A 27,771-nucleotide genomic window follows, 5' to 3' on the forward strand; every position below is an offset into this window, starting at 1 on the left:
CCCATGTGGTCCAAGGGGTATGAAGGGGCGTGACTTCAGGACTCTGTAAGTAGATATATATATATAGACTGTAGTCTTACTTTTACAACCAGCTCTTTGAGGGAAACCATAATGTTGATGTGGCCAGGGATGAAATTTTGTTTGACACCTTTGTCCTACACAGCTCGCTGCTAGATGCCACTAAATCAATGCACTAGTCCTGTAAACCAACTATACTACTACTGCTATCCTACTATGACTATTTACCTTGTGATTCATGACACCACTGCTCCAGACCCCTTCTAAAGGCCTAAAATGGGGCATAAATCCTGGCTTAAAATAGCTTTGCGGCTACCCTCGGTTCTACTACACAATTGGAGGACAAGAGCAAGACGAGCAGTCTGGAAGTTTGCTGCTGGATGCCACTAAATCCTACACACTGGTCCTTTAACTGATTATTCACTGTGTGATTCATGACACTAGTGCTCCAGACCCCTTCTACAGTCCCAATGTGGGACATAAATCCTGGCTTACAATGGAGTTAAAGGCCCAGTGTGTAAGATTTATGGGAATCTATTGGCAGATCATGGGAGAAATAAAATGTAATATTCATAAGTGTGTTTTCATTAGTGTATAATCTCCTGGAAATAAGAAACTTTGTGTTTTTATTACATTACAACGACCCCTTTATATTGACAGAAAGCATGGGTGTTCTTCAGTGGATGCCATCGCACCATCATGCTTAGCCTAGAAGGGACAAATTAAACACTTTGTATGAGTTTCACAAGTACCGTGGGTTTTCCCACATGGTTGGAGGATGAGAGCAAGACAAGGTGTTTGCAATCAGCAAGCTTGCCACTAGATGTCACTAAGTCCTACACAATGGTCCAATATGCCAACTGACTATTCACTTTGTGATTCATAATACTGCTGCTCCAGACCCCCTCTAAAGTCCTAAAGTGGTATATTAATCCTGGCTTAAAATAGCTACTTTGTCTCCTGGTAATGAATATTAGGAAGTGCAGCTTCAAAGTGGAGAGGGGGTGCTGAGGAAAGGCACGTGTGACCCTTGCCAAAGAAAGTGTGACATGGAGGAAGGGGCCCCATGATGGCAACAACTTCCGAACATCTGCATCAGCAGGAAGAGGTGGACTTGCTATCAGTAGGCTGTATGTTGTCCCATATCCCCAACAGAAACAAAGGTTAAGCTGCATGACAGACCGCACAAACACCTGTATGACTGCTGCTATCTTCAATGTGGAAGGATGACACATCTGCAGGTTGTAACATGAAGCACCTTTAAAGATGTTCTCTGGGTAACAATTATATGTTATTAAAATAGTGTATTTCCACGCTAAGCACATTATTTGTATTTCTGGAACTTTACAGATGTTTTCAGTTAAGACTTGGCTTTTGAGTCACTCTGTCACAGATTGCAGTGACTCTTAAAAACTCTTGAATCCAGGATAAAGTTCTAACTCAGACGAGGCAGGATTGCATCAGGAATGCTGGCAGTTGATCCTTTTCCTCCACTCTGCGCAGACAGGGGGTGGGGTGCCCGGCTGAAACTGGGAGGAGAAAGAGGGGGGGATTTGGGAATATTCTTTGTCCTCACCCCGCAGTACTACACACAACTGGAGAGGGACACAAGGCTCCTCGCTGGAAGGAAAAACTGGATGGCTTGATATTAGAGCGGGAGGACTTTCTTTTCATAAAGAGAAAACGAAGGAAAAAAGCGACCACTTTGAGGAGCCGAGGACCTAAAATCACATCTGAAGGTAAAATACCAAACAAACAAATCGCGGCATCTCCATATAGCCTTTTTAGCTCTTGCGAACAATTGTGCTTTATTGGCTCAATCTATGTATCTTTAACTTTTTTCGCTGTTGAGTCGTTTTTAAAGCGGTTATTTCGACGTTTTCAAGAAACTGTGTTCACAAGAGGAGGCTCGGTTAAGGTATTGTTTTAAGCTAACTGAAGTTTACGCGCTCAGGCTGGCAGCAGGCAGCGCTAATTAAAGCATTAAACATGTTAAAATTGGTCGCATTATGTGGGCTTCTTTTAATTAGCAGCATATTGGCGCTAATGTGTTGTCATTTAAACCACATACCGTCATAATTCTGCTGGTATGCGGAATATTTAGCAATTTTTTCTCGGGCATCTTGACTGTGTCGACAGGATTTAGTGATGGAGGAAGGCGCAGGGATTGTCTTGTTTTTTTCCCCTCTGTTGCCCCCACCCGTCTACAAAATCACACATGCTGGAGAATAGCTACTTTTAAGTTGAATTTTATTACCACTGAGTAACTTTGTCAAACAAAGAACCGTGCCAGTTTTGACCGTTAGCTTAATTAACCGTACATTTGTGGTTGCGGGAGCATGTGTAGCACTGTGGTGACGTCCCGTTAGGCACGAGGAGGATTTTTTTTTTCTCTGAAGTTCTGCTCCGCGTGCACAGTGGATTAGTTTTGTATTTCTCATTGACAATTGGAGCGCTTTAACGGAAGTAGGCCACGGTATACCGCATTTTCCCCAAAAGGAGGCTCAACAACCTGTGTATCCAGTTTTTAAGACATTATGGTTCACGGTGACACGAGGGGCGGATGCGTTCATTTGCTCCCTGGCTTCACCATCACAATGCAGTTGGAGTCACTCCTCAGTTTGACTCATATTCCGGTTATTTCCTTTGGGTCCTCCTCGAGCCCTGGGCCTTTCAGCGTCAGGGATTTCGGGCAAAGGAGGGAGAACTGTAACCAGGCTCCCAGATGTGAGAGTCACAAAAGCCCTTCTGTTCTGCAGGGCTCGGTCAGCGTCGGAACTCTGCTCCTCACTTGGAGACAGGCTGTTTTCTTTGAAGTTCCACATCTGACTCAGTACATAGGACATGAAATTGACATGTGATGCGGTTAGTAAAAACACATATCTTCTCAGTATTCATTGTCGAGTTTTAACAGAATGAACTTTAAAATGCATTTTATAGAGAGAGCGGTGGCAGGACGGTGCAGTAAATAAATTGCTAATGTCTAAGGTAGTACATGTATTTGTAACATTTTTACATAACCTACTCTAAGATACCCTTATTAAGATATATAAGCACTCTAATGTTAAAAACAAAAACAAACAAATACCTGACATACCAGCTAGGCTAGGCTATAGTAGTCTATATTTTACTATTTATATATGTATGTATCTATCTATCTATCTATAACCCTATATTAAGGTCATTGTTAAAATTAATGATCAATTAATTGTTATCCAAAAAACATAAACGTGGTTTGTACCAATCAAAGCTTTAATTCCACAGCAACATATTGTCTATTCTCTGACAGCATAGACTATGAAACACATAAAGACACAAAGGCCTGAATGTAAGATAACATGAGGAGTGGGCTCATAAAAACAATGTTATGTTTCAGATCTTTGATAGTAGTTGATTAAAGTGTTAATGACTGATTTAATTGATCGATTAATCTTTTTCATCCCTGAGACACAGAGGTGTTTCAAATGATGTTTAAGTAGCATCTGGCTGGCTGAAGGAAAGTGGTCTTCAATTGACCAGCTGGTAAAACTTAACATTAGGGCTGCATGATCTAGTAAAATGAAATCATATTGTGATTGCTATATGATTCATGAATAGTTGTAATGATCAGTTTTGCCACACAATTGTGATCTTCACTGGAAGAAATTGATTAGTCATGATGAGTTGGCATTTGTTGGGGTCTGTGCTAAACATGTTTTCTTACATATGGAGAGCAAGATTTATAAGGCAGGGCATATCTGCAGCAATTCAGTATGTCATTAGAATGCTTAGTTATTGGGTGTTTTGTCACACAATTTGCATTTATAAAAAATGCAGCTTCTGCAATTTGGAGATAACAAACACAGAGACCCTACTGCTTATTTGAGTCAGTTATTAATGAAATATGAGCTTGCTAAGTGTTAAATCCATGTGTTTTGTTTTGTTTTATTTCACTGTGAAACTACAAAAGATGATTGAAAACACCACCATGCCTCTGTGACAGCTGGTTTGACTGATTCTGTCTGCACTGTCAGCAAGAAAGACAGAATAGCAGCACATACACTGCAGGTCCACCTATGTGCCAGTCTTAAAGTCTAACAACACAACACACACGACAAAAGATACAGGATTATTCTTAAGAGCCTAAGATTTCAGCTTTAAGTTTAGATTTTTTTTCAAAGTGTCTTATCTACCTCTACATAGTGGTTAGACACACACACAGCCTGCATGTGTGCCTGTGGTTTTCCTTCGTTAAGGATGTCAGCACTGACAGTAGCTTGGGGCGAATCCTAACTGTTAACCTAGATTACAAGCAGCGATAGTTGCCCTTCACGTCTCCTATATCCCGACAGAACAACAGTGTATCTCACATGTTGTGGTAACTAAAGCTGTTTTCTCATATGAGTTCCAGACAGTGTGCAGTATGTAGTACATGACAGGAGACTGTCCGTGTCATATGCGTTCTTACCCTCTGGAAATGATATAGATGATATAGATGTGATATAGATTTTTTTCCCCCAACCAATATGAGAAATACCAGCATCTCATGGCTAATATGACAGGATAACTGATAATTTCACATTTTTGTATTTTAAGGTTCTAAGGGCGAGAAAGGTTAGGATGTAGTGAGCAAAGATGGATGATTCAAAGGGTCATTTCACCCTTATTTATCTGTCTAGATATTTTTGTTGTGAGTTTTTGGTTTCATGGAGGAACTACTTTCTTTCAGCAGTAGCTTCTACCAGAACTACTTTATTTTCAACTAGAACGAAAGTAGTTCCTACATGAAACTGCTCACAACAAGGTCTGTGAATTGTCTTGAGTAACCAGGTTGTGATTTTTTGTGACAATAGTTTTTGAATTTTTCAAATGTATTGTTTTTGGTGCTTTGAGCATCAGAAGCGTGAGTGCCATTTAGCTCCACTGTAGTGGAGAGAAAGCAGACATTTCTACCACCGAAAAAATCTAAATGCTTTGACAAAATCTGCTAAATCAAATATTATTATAGCTGATATTATTGGCTATAATTTCATTATCAGATTAATAAATAATATGAATTTCCAACTGTAAGTATACTTTATCAGCCCCAATACTCCATAAAGCTTTGGCTAGGTGTGGTACCTGCATAGAGCTTGCATGAGGCAGCGCAAAAAGTACACTTCGGAAATCGCAGTGTTAGCTGACAGCACATAGTAGATGGCAGACAGTGCATGATAGAAACATGTCCTCTTAATCGCTGTGACTTCTGCATGAAGTGACCTGTTCTAGTCTCACATGGGCTCAACCAGACATCACGCAGACTTTGTACAAGGGAGCTGGCAGGTTAAAGTCTGTTGAATGTCCAGTCTAACTGATTTTGGACTTGATAGAGATCACCACTGTGATGGCAGAACATGGCTGACACAAAGCTCTACACTGTAAAACTAAAGATAAGATATTAAGTTGAGCCAACGAACACTGACAAACACTACCAACAAATTTGATTTCATGTTTTAGAATTTCTCAGTTTGAAAAGTCAGCTCTTCATTTCACACAGTTTGAACTCTCAAACAGTTCTGCTGGGAAGTCGGTTAATATGCTGATCATATTTTTTTCGTTAATTTCACGACTTGATTGAATTCTGTTCAGTACATTCATTCTATCATCAAGACTTTAAGTGTGAAGAACTCATTTAAGTTTTCCAGTGTTCTGTTTTTTGTTTTGTTTTAAACAGTGTATGGTTGCTTCCTCCTCAGTTTGAAACCACACACCTCTATGTACTTACAGGCTTTTGTTAGTTATCTTGACATGGAAACTTTGCCCCAGGGTTTTCATACTGCCATTCATGTGCAACTGCAGGGTGTAGGAGCAAACAGAACACTACAGATGAAAGTCAATGACAGTGGTCTGAGCAGTAAATAGACAAACATAATAAACATCATAAATCGAGTAAAGACAACTAGGAAGAGTGTATGTGAAGAGAAACAGAAATCAGTTTCACTGCAGAGTGACATCACTGGTGAAGACAGCAGGATAGTACCTGTAATCTATAATAACAGTGGACCCTCTCATATTATCTCTGACCATTTCTCCCTCTGTGTGTTTCTTGCATGTAAGCACACAGATTACAAGCAGCACATCTTAATCACCAGACTAAAAATCAATGATCTCTTCAAAGAGTCACCACCGGGTCACAATCATAAAAGTGAGTTCTCTGTTAAAGCAGATCATTCCAAAGATTGTTTGTAGAGTTGCCTCTGCTGAATGGAACTTGTGTGCTTTATTCTAACTCTGTTTATCTAAGGATAGTCTGCTCCAAATATACCATCAAATGTCACATTCATACAGTGCTCCGATTCACACCTTGGGAGTGGCCTAAAAAAACACTCTTATGAAGGAGCTGCATGTTGGGGGTGGCGTATCATCTGTAAATGCGTCACTGTTCTAGGATTATTGGACAGGCGGCCCACAGGGTCACTTTTTTCTTTTCTTTCATTCAGACTGCAGTTGAAACTCAAGTTCACTGCAGATTTGTGATTAATTGAATTCTTGATTCATATTCATATTCATATATTTGGATGATGGAAACAATCCATTTCAATTTGGGTTATCTATCACATTTGGAAAAATGTAATGGCACAGCTACCACTGTATTCAAGTATGAATGGTTAAGTGGAAGTATATTAGGGTTGCTCAATAAATCGTAATATTATCAAAATTGCTATATGGCCTATTACAGAAGTTGCAGTTTTTTCATAAAGGTAAAATGTGTGACAGAACAGCATTATAATGAAGAACTGTAGTGCTGCAGAGATGACCTGGCCTACAAATCCTGTTCTCCAGATGTAAGAAAACATGTTTGTTTGGTACAGACCCCAACAAATCATCACAACTTTAATTGTAATTTAATTATAATATTATTTTTTTTTTTCAGTTTAAAAAAAGTAATGCAAAAATGAGCATTCCTGCTACATATTGCATATCGCAATCAGTCAAAAAATATTTACAATATGACTTTTTTACTATATATTTCTTGTGATTCTCTGAACTGAAATGGAACACTGTTTGAGTGTTGTCCAAGTCCTGGGACTCACTAAAGTAGGTGTCTTTTCTTGTCCAGTACTTCCCTTTTTTTGACAATATTTGTTGCACATCATATTGCTTTAGTAGAAGAATTAAGACTTGTGGTTAAAAAAAATTCTTCAAGCAGCAGCTTTTGAAATGGGGGGGGCAAAAAACATGAGGTGTAGTAATTCTCTATGTTTTAGATATTAGAAGCCCTATCGTTTTTCGGTTTCATATTGTGGTTCAGAGTGTGGTTTAATTCTGGATGTGGGTGGATTCGTGGTCTTTGTTTCTTTCCGAGGTTTCTAACTTATTAATGTTTAAGCTTACGATGCAATAGAAAATATGAAATATTAACTTTACTACTTTACTTTAGGGTTTAGATCCTTCCTTACCAAACGTACTGTTCAAGCGGGAATGTTAAGAGATTAAAAGTTCCACATAACTGTATTGTTAAGAAAACTTGTCCCATCTTGTGCAACAGAGGGCCAAAAATTCCAGAGTTTACCATGGGCTACTCGATATCTGCTCAATCTAATGGTAATCTTTGTGATCTGCAGCTGGAGAGCCTCACTAACAGGAATCTGCAGGTTCCATGACTTGTGATTTCACACACTAAAGATTGCTTTTAAACCTGGTTAGGAGCAGCCAAAAATTAAATTGTGAACAGGCCTTGAAGCTTATAGTTTGGTGCTTGTTGATTTCAAAGACAGTTTAAGGAGAGAGATGGTGTAATCTTTTTCAAGTCACAATTGATGCTCTGTTTTAGGTTACGTACTCTGTAGGGGCCTGCTAGTTTATAGTGGTGGATAATTAGTCAGCAGATGTTTGTTATGTGGTTGGTCACAGATGGTGTGAAACCACAGGAGCTCGTCATTGCCTCTTTAGAGTTTTAATCATCAGCTCTTTACTATGTTTTGGCAATCATAGTTAGATGATTAAAGCATGGCTACCAGAAGTGGAATGTTCCATGAGATTTCTGCTGTTAATTGTTCAAGTGAGAATATTATGACAGTGGCATTTTATATTTGGTGGACAATGGAAAGTCAGCTTCAAGATTCACAAGACAGCAGATCATACCTCAAACAGGGCCAATCACTAACTACCAACAAAGAAAAGCAAATGTTTTATTTTTGAAATGTTGGAGGAAGGGTGGTTAACGTCACTGGTTTATAGCTTAAGGAGTAAGATGGATGTTTGGTGGCATTTAGTTACTGTTTCTTATCAACTTGAATGCTTTGTCTCTGAATAGTTCATAAGTTTTTAAAAAAATGTTTTCCACTGTGATAAGAGTTTAAGCACCCCCCTTTTTTCTTTCACTTAAACCTCAAGAACTACACAGTCTCAGCATACTCCATTCCTGCTTATCCAGTGTCAACGACTGGATGACAATGAATTTTCTACAGTTCAACAGCAATTAAAACAGAGGTTTTGATCTTTGGCCCAGAATGTCACAAATTACAGATACAGTCCTCTCTAGGTCCACTCTCCACCAATGTAAAATCTGTAGCAAAGAACCTTGGAGTAACTTTTGACAGTCAACTGTCCTTTGAACAGCACACCAGGAAGATCACACAGTCTTGTTTCTACCAGCTAAGAAACATCTCCAAGATTAGACACATGCTCAGTTTTAGTGACACAGAAAAAGTCATACATGCTTTTATATCGTCATGCCTGGACTACTGTAACTCTCTTTTTACCCCTTTAAACTCACACTTGGTCTCACAACTACAACTCATCCAGAACTCAGCAGCCAGATTACTGACTACATCTAGAAAGTCCTGTCATATCACCCCAATTTTAGCATCCCTGCACTGGTTACCAGTTAACTTTAGAATAAATTTTTAAAATTGTACTGATTACATACAAGGCAATTCATGGTCTTGCTCCAGAATATATTAAGGAGCTTTTAACCCTGTACAGTCCAGCCAGGCCCTTGAGATCAGCTGATCAAAATCTACTGGCTGTTCCTCAGACCAGACTTAAAACTAAGGGTGACCGTGCCTTTTCAGCTTTGGCCCCTCAGCTCTGGAACAGTCTTCCCCTTAATGTGAGATCAGCAGACTCCACGGAAGCTTTCAAGCGACTTATTAAATCTCACTTGTATAGAATGGCCTACTATAATTAATGTTTTATTGTTTTATTGTTTTATTGTTTTTAAGAAAATATGTTGTATTTGTCTGCTCTAAATGCGTTTTTAAATGTTTCAATATGATCTTTATGTCTTCTTCCCTTTTATTCTGTAAATCTTTTAATATGGAAAGCACTTTGCTTAAGCTTGAAAAGTGCTATATAAATAAAATTATCATTATTATTATTATTATTATTATTATTATTATTATTATTATTAGTGTCTTGGAGGTCTTGAATAGAGGTCTGCATGATGTGGTGTTGGCATTTACTGACACATTCTCATCAATCTTTGCCTGAACATGCCCTTTGACATATTGAGGTTTTGTTTGGGATGTCTTGCCTTTGTAACAGTAACACAACACCGCCACCTTGTGGCTATCTGGTACAATAATCCAGGGAGTAAGTGGAGCAATTTTAAAATGTTATGTATTAGAGAACTAAACTTAGGTAATTAGGTTGATGATATTTATTTAAGATTGCAGTGAAAAATGGTATTCACTGTTATATTGCAATTAATGCAATTCTGTCTTTGTGAACAGCAGCCCTTGCTCATACAACTTGTTTACTTTTAGTGATGACTAAATATTATCACATCAGTGGCCAATGGAATGACATCTGAATTGACATTTTCGTCTCTTTCTTTCTACACAGGTTTGAGAGGTTTCCTCCTCTTCCAGAGTCAAAATGAGCTGGAGCTTCCTTACTCGCTTGTTGGACGAGATTTCCAACCACTCCACCTTTGTGGGCAAAATCTGGCTCACCCTCCTCATTGTCTTTCGCATTGTGCTGACGGCTGTTGGGGGCGAGTCGATCTACTATGATGAACAGAGTAAATTTGTGTGTAATACACAGCAACCTGGTTGTGAGAATGTGTGCTATGACGCATTTGCGCCGTTATCACACATCCGCTTCTGGGTGTTTCAGGTGATTCTGATCACCACCCCCACCATAATGTACCTTGGCTTTGCTATGCACAAGATTGCCCGCATGGAGGACGATGACTACCGGCCACGGGGCAGGAAGAGGATGCCAATAGTGAGCCGCGGTGCCAACCGGGACTATGAGGAAGCAGAGGATAATGGAGAGGAGGATCCTATGATCCTGGAAGAGATTGAGCCAGAGAAGGAAAAGGATGCTGTGGAGAAGCCCAGCAAAAAGCACGATGGACGCCGTCGCATCAAGCGCGATGGCCTGATGAAGGTCTACGTGTTTCAGCTGCTTTCACGTGCCATCTTTGAGGCCTCATTCCTGTTTGGACAGTACGTCCTTTATGGGCTGGAAGTGGCACCGTCGTACGTATGTACGCGCTCTCCTTGCCCACACACAGTGGATTGCTTTGTCTCACGCCCTACGGAGAAAACTATCTTCCTGCTCATCATGTATGCCGTCAGTGCTTTGTGTCTGCTCTTCACTGTGTTGGAGATCCTTCACCTCGGCATCAGCGGCATTCGGGACTGCTTTTGCGCACCACGGCCCCGACCTCCCAGCCCCCGTCACCCGGCTCTGGCCAGCCAGAGATCCTCCATTTGCCGCCAGCCCTCCGCACCTCCTGGCTACCACACAGCCCTTAAGAAGGACCCATCAGGAAAAATGGGCTTCAGGGATAACCTCGGAGACTCGGGTCGTGAGTCGTTTGGGGATGAGGCATCATCGCGGGAGCTGGAGAGGCTGCGCAGACACCTAAAACTGGCCCAGCAGCATCTGGATATGGCTTATCAAAATGAGGAGAGCAGCCCGTCACGCAGCAGCAGCCCAGAGTCCAACGGCACGGCGGTTGAGCAGAACAGATTAAACTTTGCCCAGGAGAAGCAGAGCAGTACGTGTGAGAAAGGTGAGACTTCCATTCTTAATGTCAGAAGAATGTACTTTGATTGTTATTTTGCTGTGTTTTTCCTGACACTGGCACCATCTCTCTGTTCGCAGGTCTCCGTGCATAGGACAACCCAGCTGACACTAAAGATTTAAATCCACATCGGGGTCAGTGACAAAAGGGAATCAAAGTGAGAATGAGCGTGTGTGTGACATGAATTTGCTTGAGGTGGATGAAGTCAGCCCAAGCCTTCCAGTGTTACGGCCAGTCGTGGTCGAGCATCGAGTCAAAACAAGGAGGAGAACGGTCGTCTCAACCCAGCAATACTTGAGACACCAGCCTGTGTGAAGATCCAAAGTGCTTACAAACTACCGTTGTGCAGCAAGAACGGTTAAGGTTAATATGGACTTCTCCCTCAGGGCAGCTATTCTTTTTTAAAATATTTTTATTACAAGACTTAGAGCTATTAGTCGTTTTTTACGAGTTTGTCCTCTGTCGGAAGTTCACAGTGAGTGCATCTCAAGTTTGCCTTAGACCTAAACTGGAACTCTGTTTTATGGCATTTTGTTAAAGTAAGGCCAAGCCAGTTGTAGTGCAAAAAAACGTGTTTAAACTAAGAATCTTGTGCTTTGTGAGGAAGTGAATCAGTGAGTGAGTGCTTGTAGATGCAAACAAAAGGTTAACAGGCAAGGCACCACTCCTGAAAGAATGGTACTGTCAGGCTGATGAAGACTTTTTGAGGTGTTAATTTTCATACAAAGGTTGCTTTCAATTGTTTTGACAATGTTGGCACTGCACCAGTCAACATTCCCAAGCCTGGTGCCTCGACGGTAACTGGAACACACTTGGGGTGCCTTTGTCCAAAGGAATAAACAAACCTGGGTAATGCTTGAAAAAACATGTAACTCTTGATATTGTCTTGTATTGTTTAAACGTGTATTTGATACTGTTCTTTATTTTTGTATTAGTTTTGAGTATTGTGATATTGTAAAGAGGCTCTTGTCACTGTGGCTTATTTTTGATTTGTGAAAGAATGATATTCACTGCTGTCTTAGCTCCCTGAAAAGCCTAAGTCAATCCATGGACTGGTGCATTCCTTAAATGGTTCGGTACAAGTTGAGTTCAAATGCAACAGTTTTTCTTTTCTTTCAAATAACATTGTAAAAATTACTCCATAACCTGCAGCCTAGTTTATTATTTACATGTCGTCTTTGACCAGCAAACGTTTTTCTGTCCGGACCCAGATTTAATTATATCTTTTGGTTAAATAAGGGAATATACTGTCTGTCATGTTCCACGTCTGAAAGTGCTGATACCTGGGTTAGTGGTACCACTGCTCCAGAAGCTCAATGAGGGTTGTAAACCATGTAATCATTTCAATGTGAATTCAATGCCTTGAATGCGCTCTAATAAGATGACATCTTTTCTATTCAGATTCATACCCACAGTGCCATTAGTGCCAATTCAAATATTGTCATCTCAAGTTATTTTTGAGCAATGTTTTTTGTACTTTTTATACTTTTTGTATTGATAGTACTTTGTGGTTAGTTTTTAAAATAAATTTTTTTCAACAAATGCTAGTTTTGGAGTGGTTTCTATTTGTTTTTATTACATGCATGAAATAGGAAATTTAGATTTTGATTTTTCATTGCTCCAACACACCTGATTCAGATGATCAACTCATCATGAAGCCTCTGCCTGACAGCCTGAAGCCTAAAAATGAGCTGATCATTTGAGCAGGGAAACATCTAAAACCTGCAGGGCAGTGAGCTCTGAGGACCAGGACAGAGGAAACACTGGTCAGATAGAAAAATATTTTTATTTTTGAACCAGTTAACTTTGAGACTTTGCTCAATATTTCTATTTAAATTGGAAGACTGTTTTATTTACCCCTTACCTTACTTTAAGGAGGCTGTTGCTGTCTCACTTCAAGACACTTATGTGGATGTCCAACCAGCACTGATGGTAAATGTGGTCAGTTAAAGCATCTTCATTGTGCGCTCTATAGGGAGCCTAAGTCAAGCCCCCTCCAGTGTGCACCATGGGACCTAAATTTGGAAAAGTATGAACAGTAGTCTATGGTGAGAAACAAATAAATTTTTGATTTTATTTGAACTGTGACACAAATTACACATGTATTGTTTGTCATTTTAAAGATAAGTGAAGTGTTTTATACAGCAACTCCTGATGCTCTTATCAGCCATGAAGGGAAAGAGAGTAAGGCCTGCTGCTGTGTGACTACATCCTGGTTTGAAAACACAAATGCATTATAGCTTCAGCAGCTAACATTAGCTTTTGGAGGGATAAAATCATGACACCTTGGTGACTACTGGGTGTGTAGTCTCTTTAATGACGCATCTTCACAGTCTGATACTTCAACTGTTGTACAATGAATTGTGACTGCCTTGGCTTAGAAAAACTATCTTTTAAATTGACAGACATGGTGTTTGTGGCACAATTCAAACTGGATAAAAAAAAAATTAATCACCATTGATTACAGTTCATATTTTTTCCAAAGTTAGGTCCCATGGTGGTCCAACAGAAGGGGTGTGACTGAGGCTCTCTATTGACCTTGCAGAGCCATGCTGGCAGTTTCTGTGTACCAAGACATATTGCATGCAAGCTTCTGACACCCACAGCCTGTTAATATGTTCAGTGACCTCAATGGATGCAGGAAGAACAACAGAACTCAGCTTTGTCACTCAATGTATCACTCACTGAGGATTTTATTGCTTCAATTAGATAGCATCAGCACTGGACATGCACATGAAAAGTGACCAAGTTCTCCTTCAACACCATTTTTTATTTTTTTTTATGGGTTTATACTCAGTGCTAGTACACAGTACATGTTTCAAGTGGCTCGAAACATGAATTGAAGCATACGCCAAATCATTAAAACAAAATTAGGAAATATAACATCAGTGTGACAATATGATAGTGTTTCCTTCATAGGATTGTCAGCGGTGAAAAAAGTTACAAGGGTCTGAGTGGCCTCTTAAAAATCTACATGTTCAAATCAACAGTGTCCTCTAGTGGTGTGTGGGGGTTTCTACAAGTGTTGATATTAAACCACACGTCTAGTTTGCAGTTTGTAGCAGTGGGGTTTAAGAGACCAGACGACAGAGCTGCAGCACCCAAAATGATGTAACCAAAAGTTGACTTCTTTTCACAGCATTATTGAGTAATAGAACAGATGTCTGACTTATGCAAGTCAGTATTTCATGCATGGCGCAATATCTTTTGTTTCACAATGTAAGTGCGTATCATGACTGTCATATAATTCACAGCGCTTCTCATTATAGACATAAAGAATGTCATGTCTGAACATTTTGTGCTGCAGTCTGTGGACTGATAGATACAGAGGAAGAGCTTTAAGAGGAAATCAAATAACATGGATCATGAGCAAACTAGATTTTTTAATCATAAACCAAGACATTAGAACAGCAGTAACAATAGTTATTAGATATATGAAAAAAGGTATTTGGGGAATCAGCTCTTAGTACAAGAATTAAGATGTTTACAGCCTGCAAGGAGTGTCTGAAATATTTTATCTAACCTTCTTAACATTTAGGAGGTCTTATCAAATGCTTTTTACATGAATATGCATCTGGGATACTTACTGAGACAATTACAATTTATTTTTCATGTCCATACATTTGACCCTATTTACTTTTTTTCTTGCTTTGTTTGCCTTAAAGAAGCAGAAGGATGAACAAATGGCTCCAAAGATGGCAACAATCAGGAGAGCGAATGTGGTGTTAAGTCCGGTCTCAGCATCACTGATGGAGAGCCTCATGCCCAGGAAGCTCACAGTGCTGTTAGAGGTGGGTGTGACCGTTGCTGTAGAAAAGAAACCAAAGTTATCATGTCCAACAGGTTACTGACCATAATTGTTTTTTACATCTTAGAGATGGGTACAGAAAAATTTACTAGTCCTTAAAATCTAAAGTTCTACCATCCCTGAATATTGTTGTCTATTGAAGAAATATATTATTCAGGATATATTCTGGAAAACAATGCTTGTACACTTTTTCAGCAAGAGTTAAATGACAAGATTATAATGCCTGCTAGTTAAATTGAGTTTCCTCATGAAAATAAAAGGAAACTTTAAGCCTGGCCTTGTCCAAAGGTAATAAAATTGTGTTTACAGAGAGGATTGGGAGAGTTACTTAAAAACTAACTCTCTAAAGTACTCTGATACAGTTACTAATTACCTCTTTAAAAATGTGGTCAGTAATGTAATCTAAGTATCACAGTCTTAATTTAATGTAATTTGATTACTTTACAATACTTTTGGATTACCTCAATATAAAATATGGGGACATTGTTTAGCATAATGTATGTTTTTAAGGCTGCAACTAATGATTGTTTTCATCATTGATTAATCATTCAACTGTTTTCTCAATTAATCGATTAGTTGTTTGGTCCATGAAATGTCAGAAGATGGTGAAAAATGTTGATCAGAGTCCAAGATGACGTCCTCAAATGTCTTGTTTTGTCCACAATTCAAAAATATTCAGTTTACCGTCAAAGAGGAGTAAAGAAACCAGAAAATATTCACATTTAAGAAACTGAAATCAGAGAAGTTTCACTTTTTTTTCTTAAAAAATGACTCAAAACAATTACTCGATTTTAAAATTGATGCAGTTGAATTTAATTCCAACAAGTAATAATAAAACAATCACTGCAGCTCTAAGTGTGTTATGTTTGTTGTTTGGTTTATTAGTTTGTTCAGCTGTTCCTTCCTTTGTTGTGTGCAATTTATCGCTTGATCGCTTGATTGAAAGACAAAAAATGGTGATATTTCCACCCAGTGAAGCTTTTTTTTTCACTAGAGGCCATGATAATGAGTTGGCAGCTGTATTCACTGTGTATGGTAGTATATCATTCTTTATTTTAAAATTGTACTCCTACTAATAATCCCCATTTTGACTAAATGTGTCTGTAATCTGATCACATCTTTTTTATCTGTAACTGTAATGGAACACAGTTACATTTTTTCCTATCTGTAATCCCATTACATGTAATCTGTCACTCCTCAAGCCTGCTTAGCAGGTCTGCATCAACTTACGTTCAGACTCCAAGCACTCATGAGGTCCCGCGGGGAATCCGTTGCACTTGATGATGGCGCCGTAGCGGGCAACAGAAGACTTGGCCACTCGAGGCAGGTTAGGGTCTGAGTGATTGACATAGAAGAGGCCAAACCTCTCTGAAAAGCCAGTGGCCCACTCGAGGTTGTCCATCAGCGACCAAGCTGTGTAACCACGGATATCGACATTATCTAGCAAGTAAGCTGGGAGAAGAAAATGAACACTGTTAGGAATGCATATACACACTCAATTCTTTTTTTTTTTAATGTACATGACATACTTCATATGAGATGCTGCCAAATTGACAAAATAATAAATTACATCTTTAAAAAATATAGAATGAAAGTTTTGGTTTGATACCTTTCAGCACCTGGTTGATGTATTTGTCATAGTAGTAGATCCTATGAATGTCATTTAGGTCAATAGGCCCCCGCTCTGACATGCCATTTTCTGTAATAATAATAGGTGGATTCCCATACTCCTTCTTAATGAAGTTTAATATCCTCCGGAATCCGAATGGTGAGACCTTCAGCCAAGACGAACCTGAATCCAGCCAGGTACGATCAGCAATTGTTCCTGCACCCCTGAGTAAATCAGATCAGTGAAAATTAATTTATTTTGCAAAAATAAAAAGGACAGTTCACCCCAGAATCAAAAATACAGATTTTTCCCCCCTTGCCTGTAGTGCTATTTGTCCCATCTAGATTTGGCTTGTGGTACTCAAAGCGCCAACAAGGCATTTGAAAAATTCAAAACCAGTGTTTCTTTCCAAATATCATGACCCAGTTATTCAAGATAATCCACAGACCTTGTTGTGAGCAGTTTCATGTAGGGACTATTTTCTTTCTGCAGTTGAATCTCCCTCTATCATCTCTATGGATTATCTTGAATAACTGGGTCATGATTTCTGGAAGGAGACACTTTTTGAATTAAATGCTTTGAGCACCACAAGCCGATTGCCATTTAGTCCTATTTTATTGGAGAGAAGGCAGACATCTTTACGGCTGGACTCTGGAGCTCGCAGAAATCTAGATGGATAAATAGCACTACAGGCCAGGAGAAAATGTGTATTTTTGAGTTTGGGATGAACTGTCCCCTTAAGGTTCAAATAAAGCACACGGTGAAGTGGAAACAATTTTCAGCTGATCGCCATGTTATTACATATGATTCTTCCACTTGGTTACTGTCAGTATGTTGGTACTTTCTTACCTATCGGCATCATAGTGCTGAAGGTCTCCATACTCCACAGGGAATGCCAGGACAGTGGTGTAATGGTTGAAACCAAAATAATCATAGGTACCCTTAATCCTCTTAATCTCCTCAGGAGTGAACTCAGGCAGCCTGGGGAGATTGTATGGAACCAATCAAATTCATCTGACAAACAGAACATTTTTCATTATTTCTCAATCAGGCTTAAATGTCAGTTTGTATAGTACCGAGATTTTGGCAGACCAGCAGCTAAACTTCGCTCTCGAATGATTGTCTTCATCATGTTGCTGTAGTCTCCATTAAATACAGGATGGGCAAACCAGCCAATGTAGAACTGCACAAAGAGACAGGACAGATGTCAGAGACTCCAATTATTGCCCTACATGTCTATTATAAAATGTGCCTACAAAAGAAGAACACATACAGTAAGACATGTAAAATATTTCCTTTTTTGTTTTTGACAGTACCTGCACCACACGCCTTGCAGCATCAATGTCCTCCTGCTTGTAGGGATTTCTGGGTTCTGCCCAGTCAGAGTTGATGGTGATGGAGATCAGTCCTTTCTGTGTGGCCCGGTACTTCTCATTATAGAGATGCCAGGCCTCCGCATGAGCTTTAAGCAGGTTGTGACCCACAATGTAGGGCAGAGTGCCTGGTCGGAAACTGATCCCTGAACACACACGACAAGTAACAGTCAGAATTGCTACTTTGTTTGGTTTTATGCTTTTTGGTTTAGAAAAATCAAGATTAAGGATTATTGTGAAACAGAAAACAGATGCTCTGCACTCCACACTCTGCTTTAATACAGATTCCAATCTTGTAAAGCTCTTCTTCTAAAGTCTCCTCATTGATCTTATCATTTGCTGTTACTTCTAGAATATACAACATACATTAGTGTGAGGGAGAGTGTAACATAAAAGCATACCTGGGGCAGCTGCTCCATAGCCATGGCCTACATTGGCAACATTGTACGGCTCATTAATGGTGATCCATAATTTCACTTTGTGGCCAAGACGGCTAAAGATGAGGTCAGCATAATCCCTGAATTTGTCAATGATAGTCTCATTCTCCCAGCCCCCGATATCCTGTAGAGCTTGAGGAAGGTCCCAGTGGTAAAGAGTGATCTGACAGCAAAGGAAAACCAGTTAAATTTTAGTGAATTTACCAAAGTTTCCATTGTATTTTTTTTTTTTTGATATGCTGAAAAGCATTACACATACATGAGGTTTGATGTTTGCAGCAAGCAGTGCATCCACCAGTCTGTGGTAGTAGTTTAGTCCAGCCTCATTAATGTGCTTGGTGGTTCCATCAGGAAGGACCCTCGGCCAGGATATGGAGAATCGATAATGGTTCACCTTAAGTTGCTTCAATATAGCAACGTCCTCATCTACTTTATGGTAACTGTCACAGGCTATGTCCCCATTGTCATCATCGAGCACTCGGAGAGGAGTGTGAGCAAACTTGTCCCAGATGCTGAGACCTTTTCCATCTGCTCTCCATCCCCCTTCAATCTGGGGACAGGAAATGTGAAACAGAGATTACTGAATATATGTGCAAGTCTCAGATCCAGCTACAAGAAAATGGCTTCATCTTAACAGTTACCTGGTATGATGCTGTTGCAGTACTCCAAATAAAATCATTGCGAAAATATCCATGAAGCATTTTCTCATCATCTGTTGTAGGGAAACCATTGTCTTTTATGATTTGGTAGTAGTAATGAGCCGAGTACTTGGGCGTTCTTGGCCGGGACGGGTTAGTGAAGTCCACATGGTGTAACCCAAATCCAACTTTGTACCCATTAAGCCACTCAAAAGAATCCATGAGAGATGTTGCTATGTATCCTTTCACCTTCACACCATCAAGGTCATAGGCTGTTATTATACAGAAACACAAAGAGACAAATAAATGATCAAGATTAAAAATGTTAATGGTCATGAAAGTCATTCATATTTTTCTTATGAAGTGCATTTCTGCTAGGGCACCTTTGAAAGCCTCATTAATGTAGGTCTTGTAATAAAATACTCTGGCACTGTCATCCCAGGTTGTCTTAGTCTCTGTTGCTACTCCATTCTCCGTAACGTAAATGTCTGGATCTCCGTACTCTTCTTTGATCCAGTTGAGGAGTCTTCTCAAGCCCCATGCTACAGCTCTCTGTTTACTGATTGCAGTTGTTGGTGAATCGCTTTCCTCTTCTTCTAAGAAGTCCTGGTCATTTGCATAAGATTTAGGGTTAAGCCTCAATGTAGCATGCCGTGCAATCTTTGTAGTGTAATGATTTACACAGAACATGTCAGCAGTCCCCTTGATGAAGCTCTTTTCTTGTTCAGTAAAGGTAGGTAGTCTTGTCTCTGATAGACCTTGGAGTTCACTTTTGTTTCCAACTTGCCACTTCATTGCATCAGGATAGTCACCATTCTTGAAAATGGGGTGTGCAAACCAGCCTAGTTGGAACTGCAGAGCTCGATCAGCAGCCACCACTTCACGGGGAACATTAACATCTTCAGGTTCAACCCAATCGGCATTGAGGGCAATAGATACTAGACCACCTTGGGATTTGCGATACTTATCATCATATGTGTGGTAAGCCTTGGCGTGTGCTTTTAGAAGGTTGTGTGCAACTCTGTATGGTGCAACTCCTGGGTTCTTAACATTTGGTGGGATCTGTCCAAGTCCATATCCTGACCACGCAATTGTCTGAGGCTGGTTGAAGGTCATCCAAAATTTCACTCTGTCTCCAAAGGTGGCAAAACAAAAGTTACAAAACTCATTAAAAATGTTGATCATGTCTTCATTTTCCCAGCCACCAGCTTTTTGCAAAGCTTGAGGGAGGTCCCAGTGGTAGAGTGTCACCATGGGAGTGATGTTATACGCTACAAGGCCATCAATGAGTCTGTTGTAGTAGTCAACACCTTTCTGGTTCAGGGAGGTATTATGACCATTAGGAAAGATCCTCGACCAGGACAGTGAGAATCTGTAAGACTTTACCCTCAGAGCTCGAAGCATGTAGAGGTCTTCTTCAAGTCTGTGATAGCTGTCACAGGCTACTTTTCCATTTGCAGTACTGCCAGATTTGTTGGTGAATGTATCCCAGATGCTGGGCCCCTTCCCATCAGCATTCCAGCCCCCTTCAATCTGGTAAGCTGAAGACGATACTCCCCAACTGAATCCTTGTGGGAAAGTTCCATATTGGTACACTTTTCTCTCGAACTTGGACTGGTGTGAAAATTTCTCCCAGACAACCTTTGACTTTGATGGAACCTCTGAAGGGGGTAAAGCAGTTGAACGGCGGATGAGTTGCATCTTTGCCCCTTTAAAGACAACACCTTTGTCTAAACTAAATCCATTTTGCTTGATAACCTCAGAGTAGAAATAGGCAGATTGCTTTGGGGTTCTTGGCCTGTCTGCATCTTCAAAGTTGACACGGTGAAGACCAAATCTTTGGCTGTAACCCTGCTTTCCCTCAAATCCATCCATGAGTGACTGCACTGTGAAACATTGCACATCCAATTTATCGAGAAGTATTGCTGCAAAAGAACACAAACAACAGGACATTTAAGTTGAAATTCTTTCAACACTGCAAAAGATGGTTTCCTAGAAGAGTAATTACAAAAACTAACCTTTCAGGGCCTCATTGATGTAACTTCTCATGTACTGTATTCTCAGGTTGTCATTGAGAGTGTCCCCATCGTACACAGTAGGCATACCATTCCCACTTATATGAATGGGCACTTTCGTAACAGTTAGGTATTCTGTGGAAATGTAGTTTAGAAGTCTCCGGAGACCCCATGGTGCAGAAAAGATCCAGTCAGAAGCTGTTGAGGACCAAGAAGGGTCCACATGTGCCTGGAAGTCACCCACCCCTTGAGGACCAGGGGTGCAGCCACCAACACTGTTGCTGACCAGCCGAGAGGTATAGTGGTTTAATCCCAAAAAGTCAGCTGTTCCATGTATCCTCTTGCTCTCTTCAGGAGTGAAAACCGGAAGTTTTGCAGGCACAGAGTTTGGACACTCATTTACTTTCTGTTCTACTTGAGTCTTGAGTGTTTTAGGATAATCTCCATCTACAAATATGGGATGTGCAAACCAGCCCAGCATGAACTGCAGGTAGCGATCTGCAGCTGCTATGTCCTCAGGTTTGGAAGGGTCCATGGGCTCAGACCAGTCAGAGTTCAATGCGATGCCTACTTTCCCTCCTTGTGTCTTCCTGTACTTGTCATTGTAGACATGCCAGGCCTCAGCATGTGACTTGAGCATATTGTGAGTGACCTGTAAAGCCCAAATAAATCCTGAGGTCAATGTATCAAAATGACAATTAAACAGTATATATTTGCATTATGGTAAGATTATTGTTCTCACCTGATAGGAGGCAACCACATAGTCCTTTACTCCAGGAGGATGCTCACCAGTGCCATACCCAGCATGACTCACCACCCAGGGGCTACTGACTGTGTTCCAGGTCTTGACCCTGTCTCCAAATCTGGAGAAGCAGAAGTCTGCATAGTCTTTGAAAGCCTCAGTAATGGAAGTGTTGGTCCATCCGCCATAGTCCTGCAGGGCCTGGGGCAGATCCCAGTGGTACAGTGTGACCACAGGCTGTATGCCAGACTCAATGAGGGCATTGATCAGCTTGTCATAATAGAGAGCACCTTTCTCTGACAGGCTGCTCCGGTGGCCTGAGGGGAAAATACGAGCCCAGGAGATGGAAAACTGATAGGTGTTGACATGAAGACCTCGCAGCAGATAGACATCATAATCCACCTTGTGGTAACTGTCACAAGCTAGATCAGCTGTTTGATTTCCGTAGGCCTGGCCATCATGACCAAAACGGTCCCAGATGGTCTGTCCTTTCCCATCTTCTAACCAGCCTCCTTCAACCTTGAAGGACTCACTGGATGTGGCCCATTGAAAGCCAGAGGGGAATGAGTCATTTAAGAAAAGATCTCGTTGTGTTGTCGTTTGGGCCCTAAACTTGTCCCACACAGTCTGATAACTGTTTCTAAATGCTGCAATTCCATTGTTCTCTGAAGTACCATGACTGTTTGAAAAGATATAAACAATAATGTAAACATAGATGAAACAAATTCATTATCAATACATATGAAACTGTACAAGATAAACTGTTACCTAGGTGGGACGTCCTGTATGTCCAGCTTACCCAACATATCCATCATGTCACATCCCACAATGTTGAGGTCATTGTTCTTCAAGACTGCCACAAGTGTATGACAAAGTTACTGACAGATATATGATCAATATTACTGAAAAATGCAGAAGTACAAAGATATATTCCTTTTTATTCTGTAATAATGGAGTCTACAGCCATGCCAGTGGCTCTGTGAGACTGTATGTACGAACACAACTGATTTGGCTTAAATGCTAATGTCAGCATCCTAACATGATGATATTGACACTGCTAACATGTTGATGCTAAGAAGGTAGAGTGTTCACCATGTTCAAAATCTTAGTTTACCATGTTAGTATTTGCTATTAGTTCTGTTTTATGCATTAATGTATTAACAGAAGAGTCCTACAGCTGTGCTGCACCATGCACATGATCTTCTGTATTTGTTAAACTTTCACAAACCATTCCAAGAATAATGTATGCTAATCACTGCCATATGATAACACTCCCATGATGATTGTACTGTAAAAGTTTCCAATATTGCAATTTACAACAGGCTATCCTTGATACGTGGTCATAATGTGTTTGGTCATAAAAAACAGAGAGGATTGTAAAGGTTTTATTATATCAGAAACATTAGATAAGGAGGCAAAGAAAGTCATTCCATTGTGACCTTAAAGGAAAATACTGGCCACTAAACTACAACAAATTATATTAAGTCAGCTGTTATGACATTTACCTTGTAGGAAACTGCCAAGGAGCTGGAACTGACTGTAGGAACAACCAACAGTAGTTGTCTTGTATATCAGGATAGGCAAACCCCCACTGGACATCTACAACATGACACAACATGCATGTAGCTGCAGTGAAATAACTATGCAAAATATGACAAGTGAAAAGAAACATTTTAATGTTTACTTTACCTGCAAGCTCCTCAGCTCCTTTGCAAAGTCTAATGGAAAGTCACAGTTATATTCAATGTGCACTGACAAGAAATCCATCTGTTCAAAATAGGAGATAGAGCACAGTGTATTATCACACTCATGAGTCTTAATGAAAAAGAAGTTTTACTGCCTCAGGGTCTACAGTAAGACACCATTACATAGAGCAGGTTTCATTTTGATCAAAAGTTCATATTTCTGACAATTTTTAGTAACACCATAGCATTTTTTACTCTTATTGTCCTAATTATGCTTTCTTTGTCTTTATTTATGGTTCTTGGGGTCAGGAGAAAATCCCAGTAGGATGTCACACCAGGTAACAGCCAGAGAGTTGGAGCAAAGAAGCATTATCTACACAGCGTTTTATAAGAACCTGAATTGTCTGTCTTTAGATTGTGAAAAGAAACCCTCTCCAACACTGAAAAAGCATACATATTCCACACAGAAAAGGATCAGATCACACTGTAATCTAAATGCTTTGTTGCTTTTCTGTTGAGTCAGACATTGATCACATGTTGCTGACGTGTAATCCTCAACAAGTTATTATCAAAAAGTTAAGATAAGGGGAGGCATAAAAGATATTTAAAGACTGGTAATGTGCTTCAGAGCATGCTGAATTAAATATGGAAAATGAGGCACCAACAGGACCTTGTCTAAATAAGATTATCACTTCTAGGTGGACATCTGCGCAAAGAGGAAACTTGGCAAGAAAGATACCAAGAGGCCAAACGGAGCAATAAAACAACTGCAAGACTTATGTTGCAGTCTGTCCTCTTTATGCACTCAACAACTGATATACTAGAATGTGCTGTGGTAAGATTGAAGCTTTATATGAAGGAACAAAGTGAGCAGTACCACATTAACTATGTGAAATCTGATGAGACCAAAGTGGAAATTTGTCTTAATTCTTTAAGACAGATTTGGTGAATATATAGGGGGAGCATCATACCAAAAAGCTGTCTCTCTTCTGTAAGAATAATACTTTATTTTCAATAAAACATTGATTCAAAACACACTGCAAATTCAACTACCCAAAGTCGTTGAAATTAGGGATTAAGGATGAAATTAAGGAGGAGCATTTTATTTTGGTCTCCCTGCAGAGTATTTTTATTTATCTGAGGCTTAAATTAAGAAAACTCCTATATCCAAATGAGCTAATTGAGATTTATTTAAGCGTAGACAAATAAATATTGCCTGAGAAGAAGCTGAAAAAATGCATTTGTTTCTGACAAAAAGTGTTTTGCTTTGTAGAAAATGTTTATTAATACAGGTAGAACTTGAAAGCAACATAAAATCCACCAAATGATACAATATTGAAAATTACTAACCAGTTCTATTTATGTTAATTAGTATTGTACAATTAAATAAAAAACATTTTTAAAATGTAATTATGTAAGTTTGAAATTACCCTAAAATTACCTTATGATTATTTTTTAAAAAAGTACGTCAGTCATTAAACAAAGCCATGGTATTTAAGTGAAGTGTTATTTTTCATTTTTCTGCCCTGGTTTATGAGGGGTTACACCTTATTTGGTGGCCTGTCACATTATAACACAGAAATGTATCTTATATCTCATCACTGGTATGATTAATCACATGTTGATCAGGCTTGGGTGGGCTGCAGAAGATTTTCAAATTGAGTTTTAAATTGGGCCGTGGCATTCATAAGTGGCTGCTTTATTATATAAAGAAAAATTAGGACTTATAAAACATAAATCTGTATAAGGGAATAGAAGATGCACCTTACCGTAGTTGAACTTTTGACCAGGGGAAGAATTGCAACATCAGTAGCTCTCAACCCAACTGACAGATGTCTCCCTGTGAATATGGAAGGATAAGGAAGGATAAGAGCATTCTTCACACAATGTAAGCTGAAAGAAAACTTTTGTGTACACAAGTTTTTAAGTTTCTGCCAGCTGAGGAGTATGTGCCAGACCTCAGCTTGTTTTCAGCTAAGCATAAACAGTTCACTGAGAATATTTTGACAAAGCACTGGTATGAAAAGTAAAATGAATTCCATTCAAGATGTTTCAGCTTCAATGTTCTGGTATTTTGCACACTGGCTCACTAGGACACTTGAAAAGAACAGAACCATTTTTATTGTGCTTTTTGTGCATTGACCAATCAGGATGCCTGCTGTGAAAGGTGCCTTGAGGCCGGCTGTACAGTGAAACGCGTGCTTAGATTATTTTATTGATCTCACCTGGATTTATTATGGAGATAAGTATGAGAATATACAAATAATCTGTGCACAGGTTGCAGGATTTCAGATATGAAGAAAGATTATTAGTTGGTCATAAACTAAGCATTTTTACAAGTTTATATCAAGACACGCTAAAAAGAAATCATGTTATGTGAAGCTGCTATGAGGAGTCTTAACTGGTTATAAAACATTCTCATTGTAATACTGAAGCCTCTATGTAACCTACATGATCAAATGAGACCATCTGCATTAGATTTGTTTAGCTGTAGCTTCCACTGGGTCGGATTCTCTGTTAAATCAGATGAAACAAGCCTTTTGTTTTACATTAGCCAACTAAAAGGAAGTTGGTGAGATTTTTTATTAAGTACTTTTAATGGGATTACGGGTTTAATTAATCAGGATACAAAAAGTGACTGTAGAGATACAAAAAGGCATGATCAGATTATTGATACATTTAGTATAGTATAAAATGGGGATTATTAGCAGGATTACAATTTTAAAACACACAACTGACAATTCATGACCATAGCCTGTAGTGAAAAAGCTTCACTGGGTGGAAATTTCACCAATTTCTGTCTTTAAATCAATAAACTGATCAATAAATTGCACACAACAAAGGAAGGAACAGTTGGACAAACTAATGAACCTAACAACAATAAAACACTTAGAGCTGCATATTATTAAGCAACTATTACATTAATCTGTCTATTTTGAAATTCTATTAATTGTTTTGAGTCATTTTTTACAAAACAAAAGAACACCATCTATAATCCAAAAGTAACTGAAAATAATCAAGTTACATCACTTTAATATTGTGGTACTTGGATACTTTACAGACAACATTTAACAAGTAATTATTAACTGTAACTGTAGTAACTTTTTAACATTCTATTTTGTGACACTGACACTTTTGTCCTTCAAAATCAACACAATATGAGAGTTTCTTGTAGTAGCTTTAATATAGTGATTACATAATATTTTAGATGAGTATTAACAATTCCTGTTCCATGTATGTATTAAAACATAGTCATAAATGACCAATCCTGAAAACAGGAACTAAGTTACTGGAACACATCTTTAATCCTTTTTTTCTTTTCTCGAGGTATCATCCAGGTCATTTATTTGTCATTATTCAACACAGGGTTGCACAACAGAATGAAAGATTTCTGTCAGTTTTTCTTACCTCTGTCAGGAAACTTTTGGTGGTAGATCTGGTGAAGGTTCTTGCTGAGTTGTAGAATATTTTGCAGAGGACTGGGAGCACCAGAAGGCTGCCTTTCATGCTGAACATCGTCCAAGTCACTCAGTGTCACCCATGAGCGTGCCAGCGCTCCAAACTCCTGGAAGGCAAACTCAGCATACTGCTGAAACATCTCCACCAGCTCCTGGCTCTCCCAGCCGCCGTACCTCGACCTCAGAGCTTCCGGCACCGTGGATCCGTGGAGGATGACCAGAGGCTGAAGGCCCACCTCCAGCAGCTGTTTCAGCAGGGTCTGGTAACAGGTGACCACAGCCTGCTGGGGCTGGCTGGAGAGGCCTGTGGGCAGAAGCTGAGGCCATGACAGCGGCACTTTGAAGTGGCTCACCCCTCTGCTCTGGAGGTGCTCAAAGTACCGTCTGGAGCCTGGAGGTATGGGATGACTGCAATCGAAGGCATCGTTCACAGCACTGCCTGAACTTTTCAGAGGCCCTGCAACAAGCATGAAGTCCTTCTGTCCATTCACCTCGCTGCTTTGACAAGCATTTAAGCAGAAAACGAACAAAAATGCACCACACAATAGGTGCTTCATTGTGGCTTGAAAAGGATAGACTGATATTATCCACTGATAGCCAAGGTCTTTAAAGCTAATCTGTTTTTTTTCTTATTGCATTGTTACACAATTAAGATCAATATCACACCTAAGCAGTACAAGTGTCAGTGTTTTATTGCAGCTGTGTGATATGGCCAGAAAGACTCTGGACTCACATCAAGTGATAACTGCATCCTTCTCCTGTACTTGTGTTTGAACACCATGAAATATGCAGGGGCGTTTCCAGACTTTTTGACCAGGTCGGCCCGAGTGAGGTTCTGACTTATGCAGAGTTGGCATGAGGCATGATCATTGTTGTGCATTAAACACACTAAAAGTGCAGAGTTCATTGAACGTGCTCATATTTTTAGTGAATGGTGAACTGAACAAATCAGTTTGCAATTAATGAACATGAGCGTTGTTCATTCCTCA

At 39.7% G+C, this 27,771-nt stretch overlaps 2 protein-coding genes across 2 annotated transcripts; one reads left to right on the forward strand and one right to left on the reverse strand.

Annotated features, from left to right (window-relative positions):
• Positions 1 to 1,592: 1,592 nt before the first annotated feature.
• gjc4b (gap junction protein gamma 4b) lies at positions 1,593 to 12,562 on the forward strand. Its single transcript, XM_084724278.1, has 3 exons — positions 1,593 to 1,757; positions 9,826 to 11,005; positions 11,098 to 12,562. Exons 2-3 carry the CDS (start codon positions 9,859 to 9,861, stop codon positions 11,109 to 11,111), a joined length of 1,161 nt encoding a protein of 386 aa, XP_084580404.1. The 5' UTR covers positions 1,593 to 1,757; positions 9,826 to 9,858; the 3' UTR covers positions 11,112 to 12,562.
• A 1,219-nt stretch (positions 12,563 to 13,781) lies between these two features.
• LOC146322328 (lactase/phlorizin hydrolase-like) lies at positions 13,782 to 27,357 on the reverse strand. Its single transcript, XM_084724279.1, has 17 exons — positions 26,733 to 27,357; positions 25,094 to 25,164; positions 23,329 to 23,406; positions 23,145 to 23,238; positions 22,408 to 22,492; positions 21,640 to 22,318; positions 20,901 to 21,549; positions 19,266 to 20,807; positions 18,886 to 19,154; positions 18,504 to 18,794; positions 18,209 to 18,407; positions 17,751 to 17,953; positions 17,511 to 17,617; positions 17,284 to 17,415; positions 16,435 to 16,658; positions 16,056 to 16,277; positions 13,782 to 14,824 (listed from the first exon to the last, which is right to left on the reverse strand). Exons 1-17 carry the CDS (start codon positions 27,337 to 27,339, stop codon positions 14,613 to 14,615), a joined length of 5,664 nt encoding a protein of 1,887 aa, XP_084580405.1. The 5' UTR covers positions 27,340 to 27,357; the 3' UTR covers positions 13,782 to 14,612.
• Between the last annotated feature and the right edge of the window lie 414 nt (positions 27,358 to 27,771).

This window comes from Lutjanus erythropterus, chromosome 8 (genome assembly GCF_056507025.1).
Source record: "Lutjanus erythropterus isolate fLutEry1 chromosome 8, fLutEry1.hap2, whole genome shotgun sequence".
In the NCBI taxonomy this organism is placed as follows: Eukaryota; Metazoa; Chordata; class Actinopteri; order Lutjaniformes; family Lutjanidae; genus Lutjanus; species Lutjanus erythropterus.

What these genes read in the sequence shown, in the direction of transcription:
- gjc4b (XM_084724278.1), top strand. Translation starts at nt 9,859, where the DNA reads ATGAGCTGGAGCTTCCTTACTCGCTTGTTGGACGAGATTTCCAACCAC.
- LOC146322328 (XM_084724279.1), bottom strand. Translation starts at nt 27,339, where the DNA reads ATGAAGCACCTATTGTGTGGTGCATTTTTGTTCGTTTTCTGCTTAAAT. An exon ending in TGGTCAAAAGTTCAACTACG is followed by an intron (nt 23,407 to 25,093) that starts GTAAGGTGCATC and finishes TATTTTGAACAG; the next exon opens with ATGGATTTCTTGTCAGTGCA. An exon ending in TGAGTGCTTGGAGTCTGAAC is followed by an intron (nt 14,825 to 16,055) that starts GTAAGTTGATGC and finishes TCTTTTCTACAG; the next exon opens with CAACGGTCACACCCACCTCT.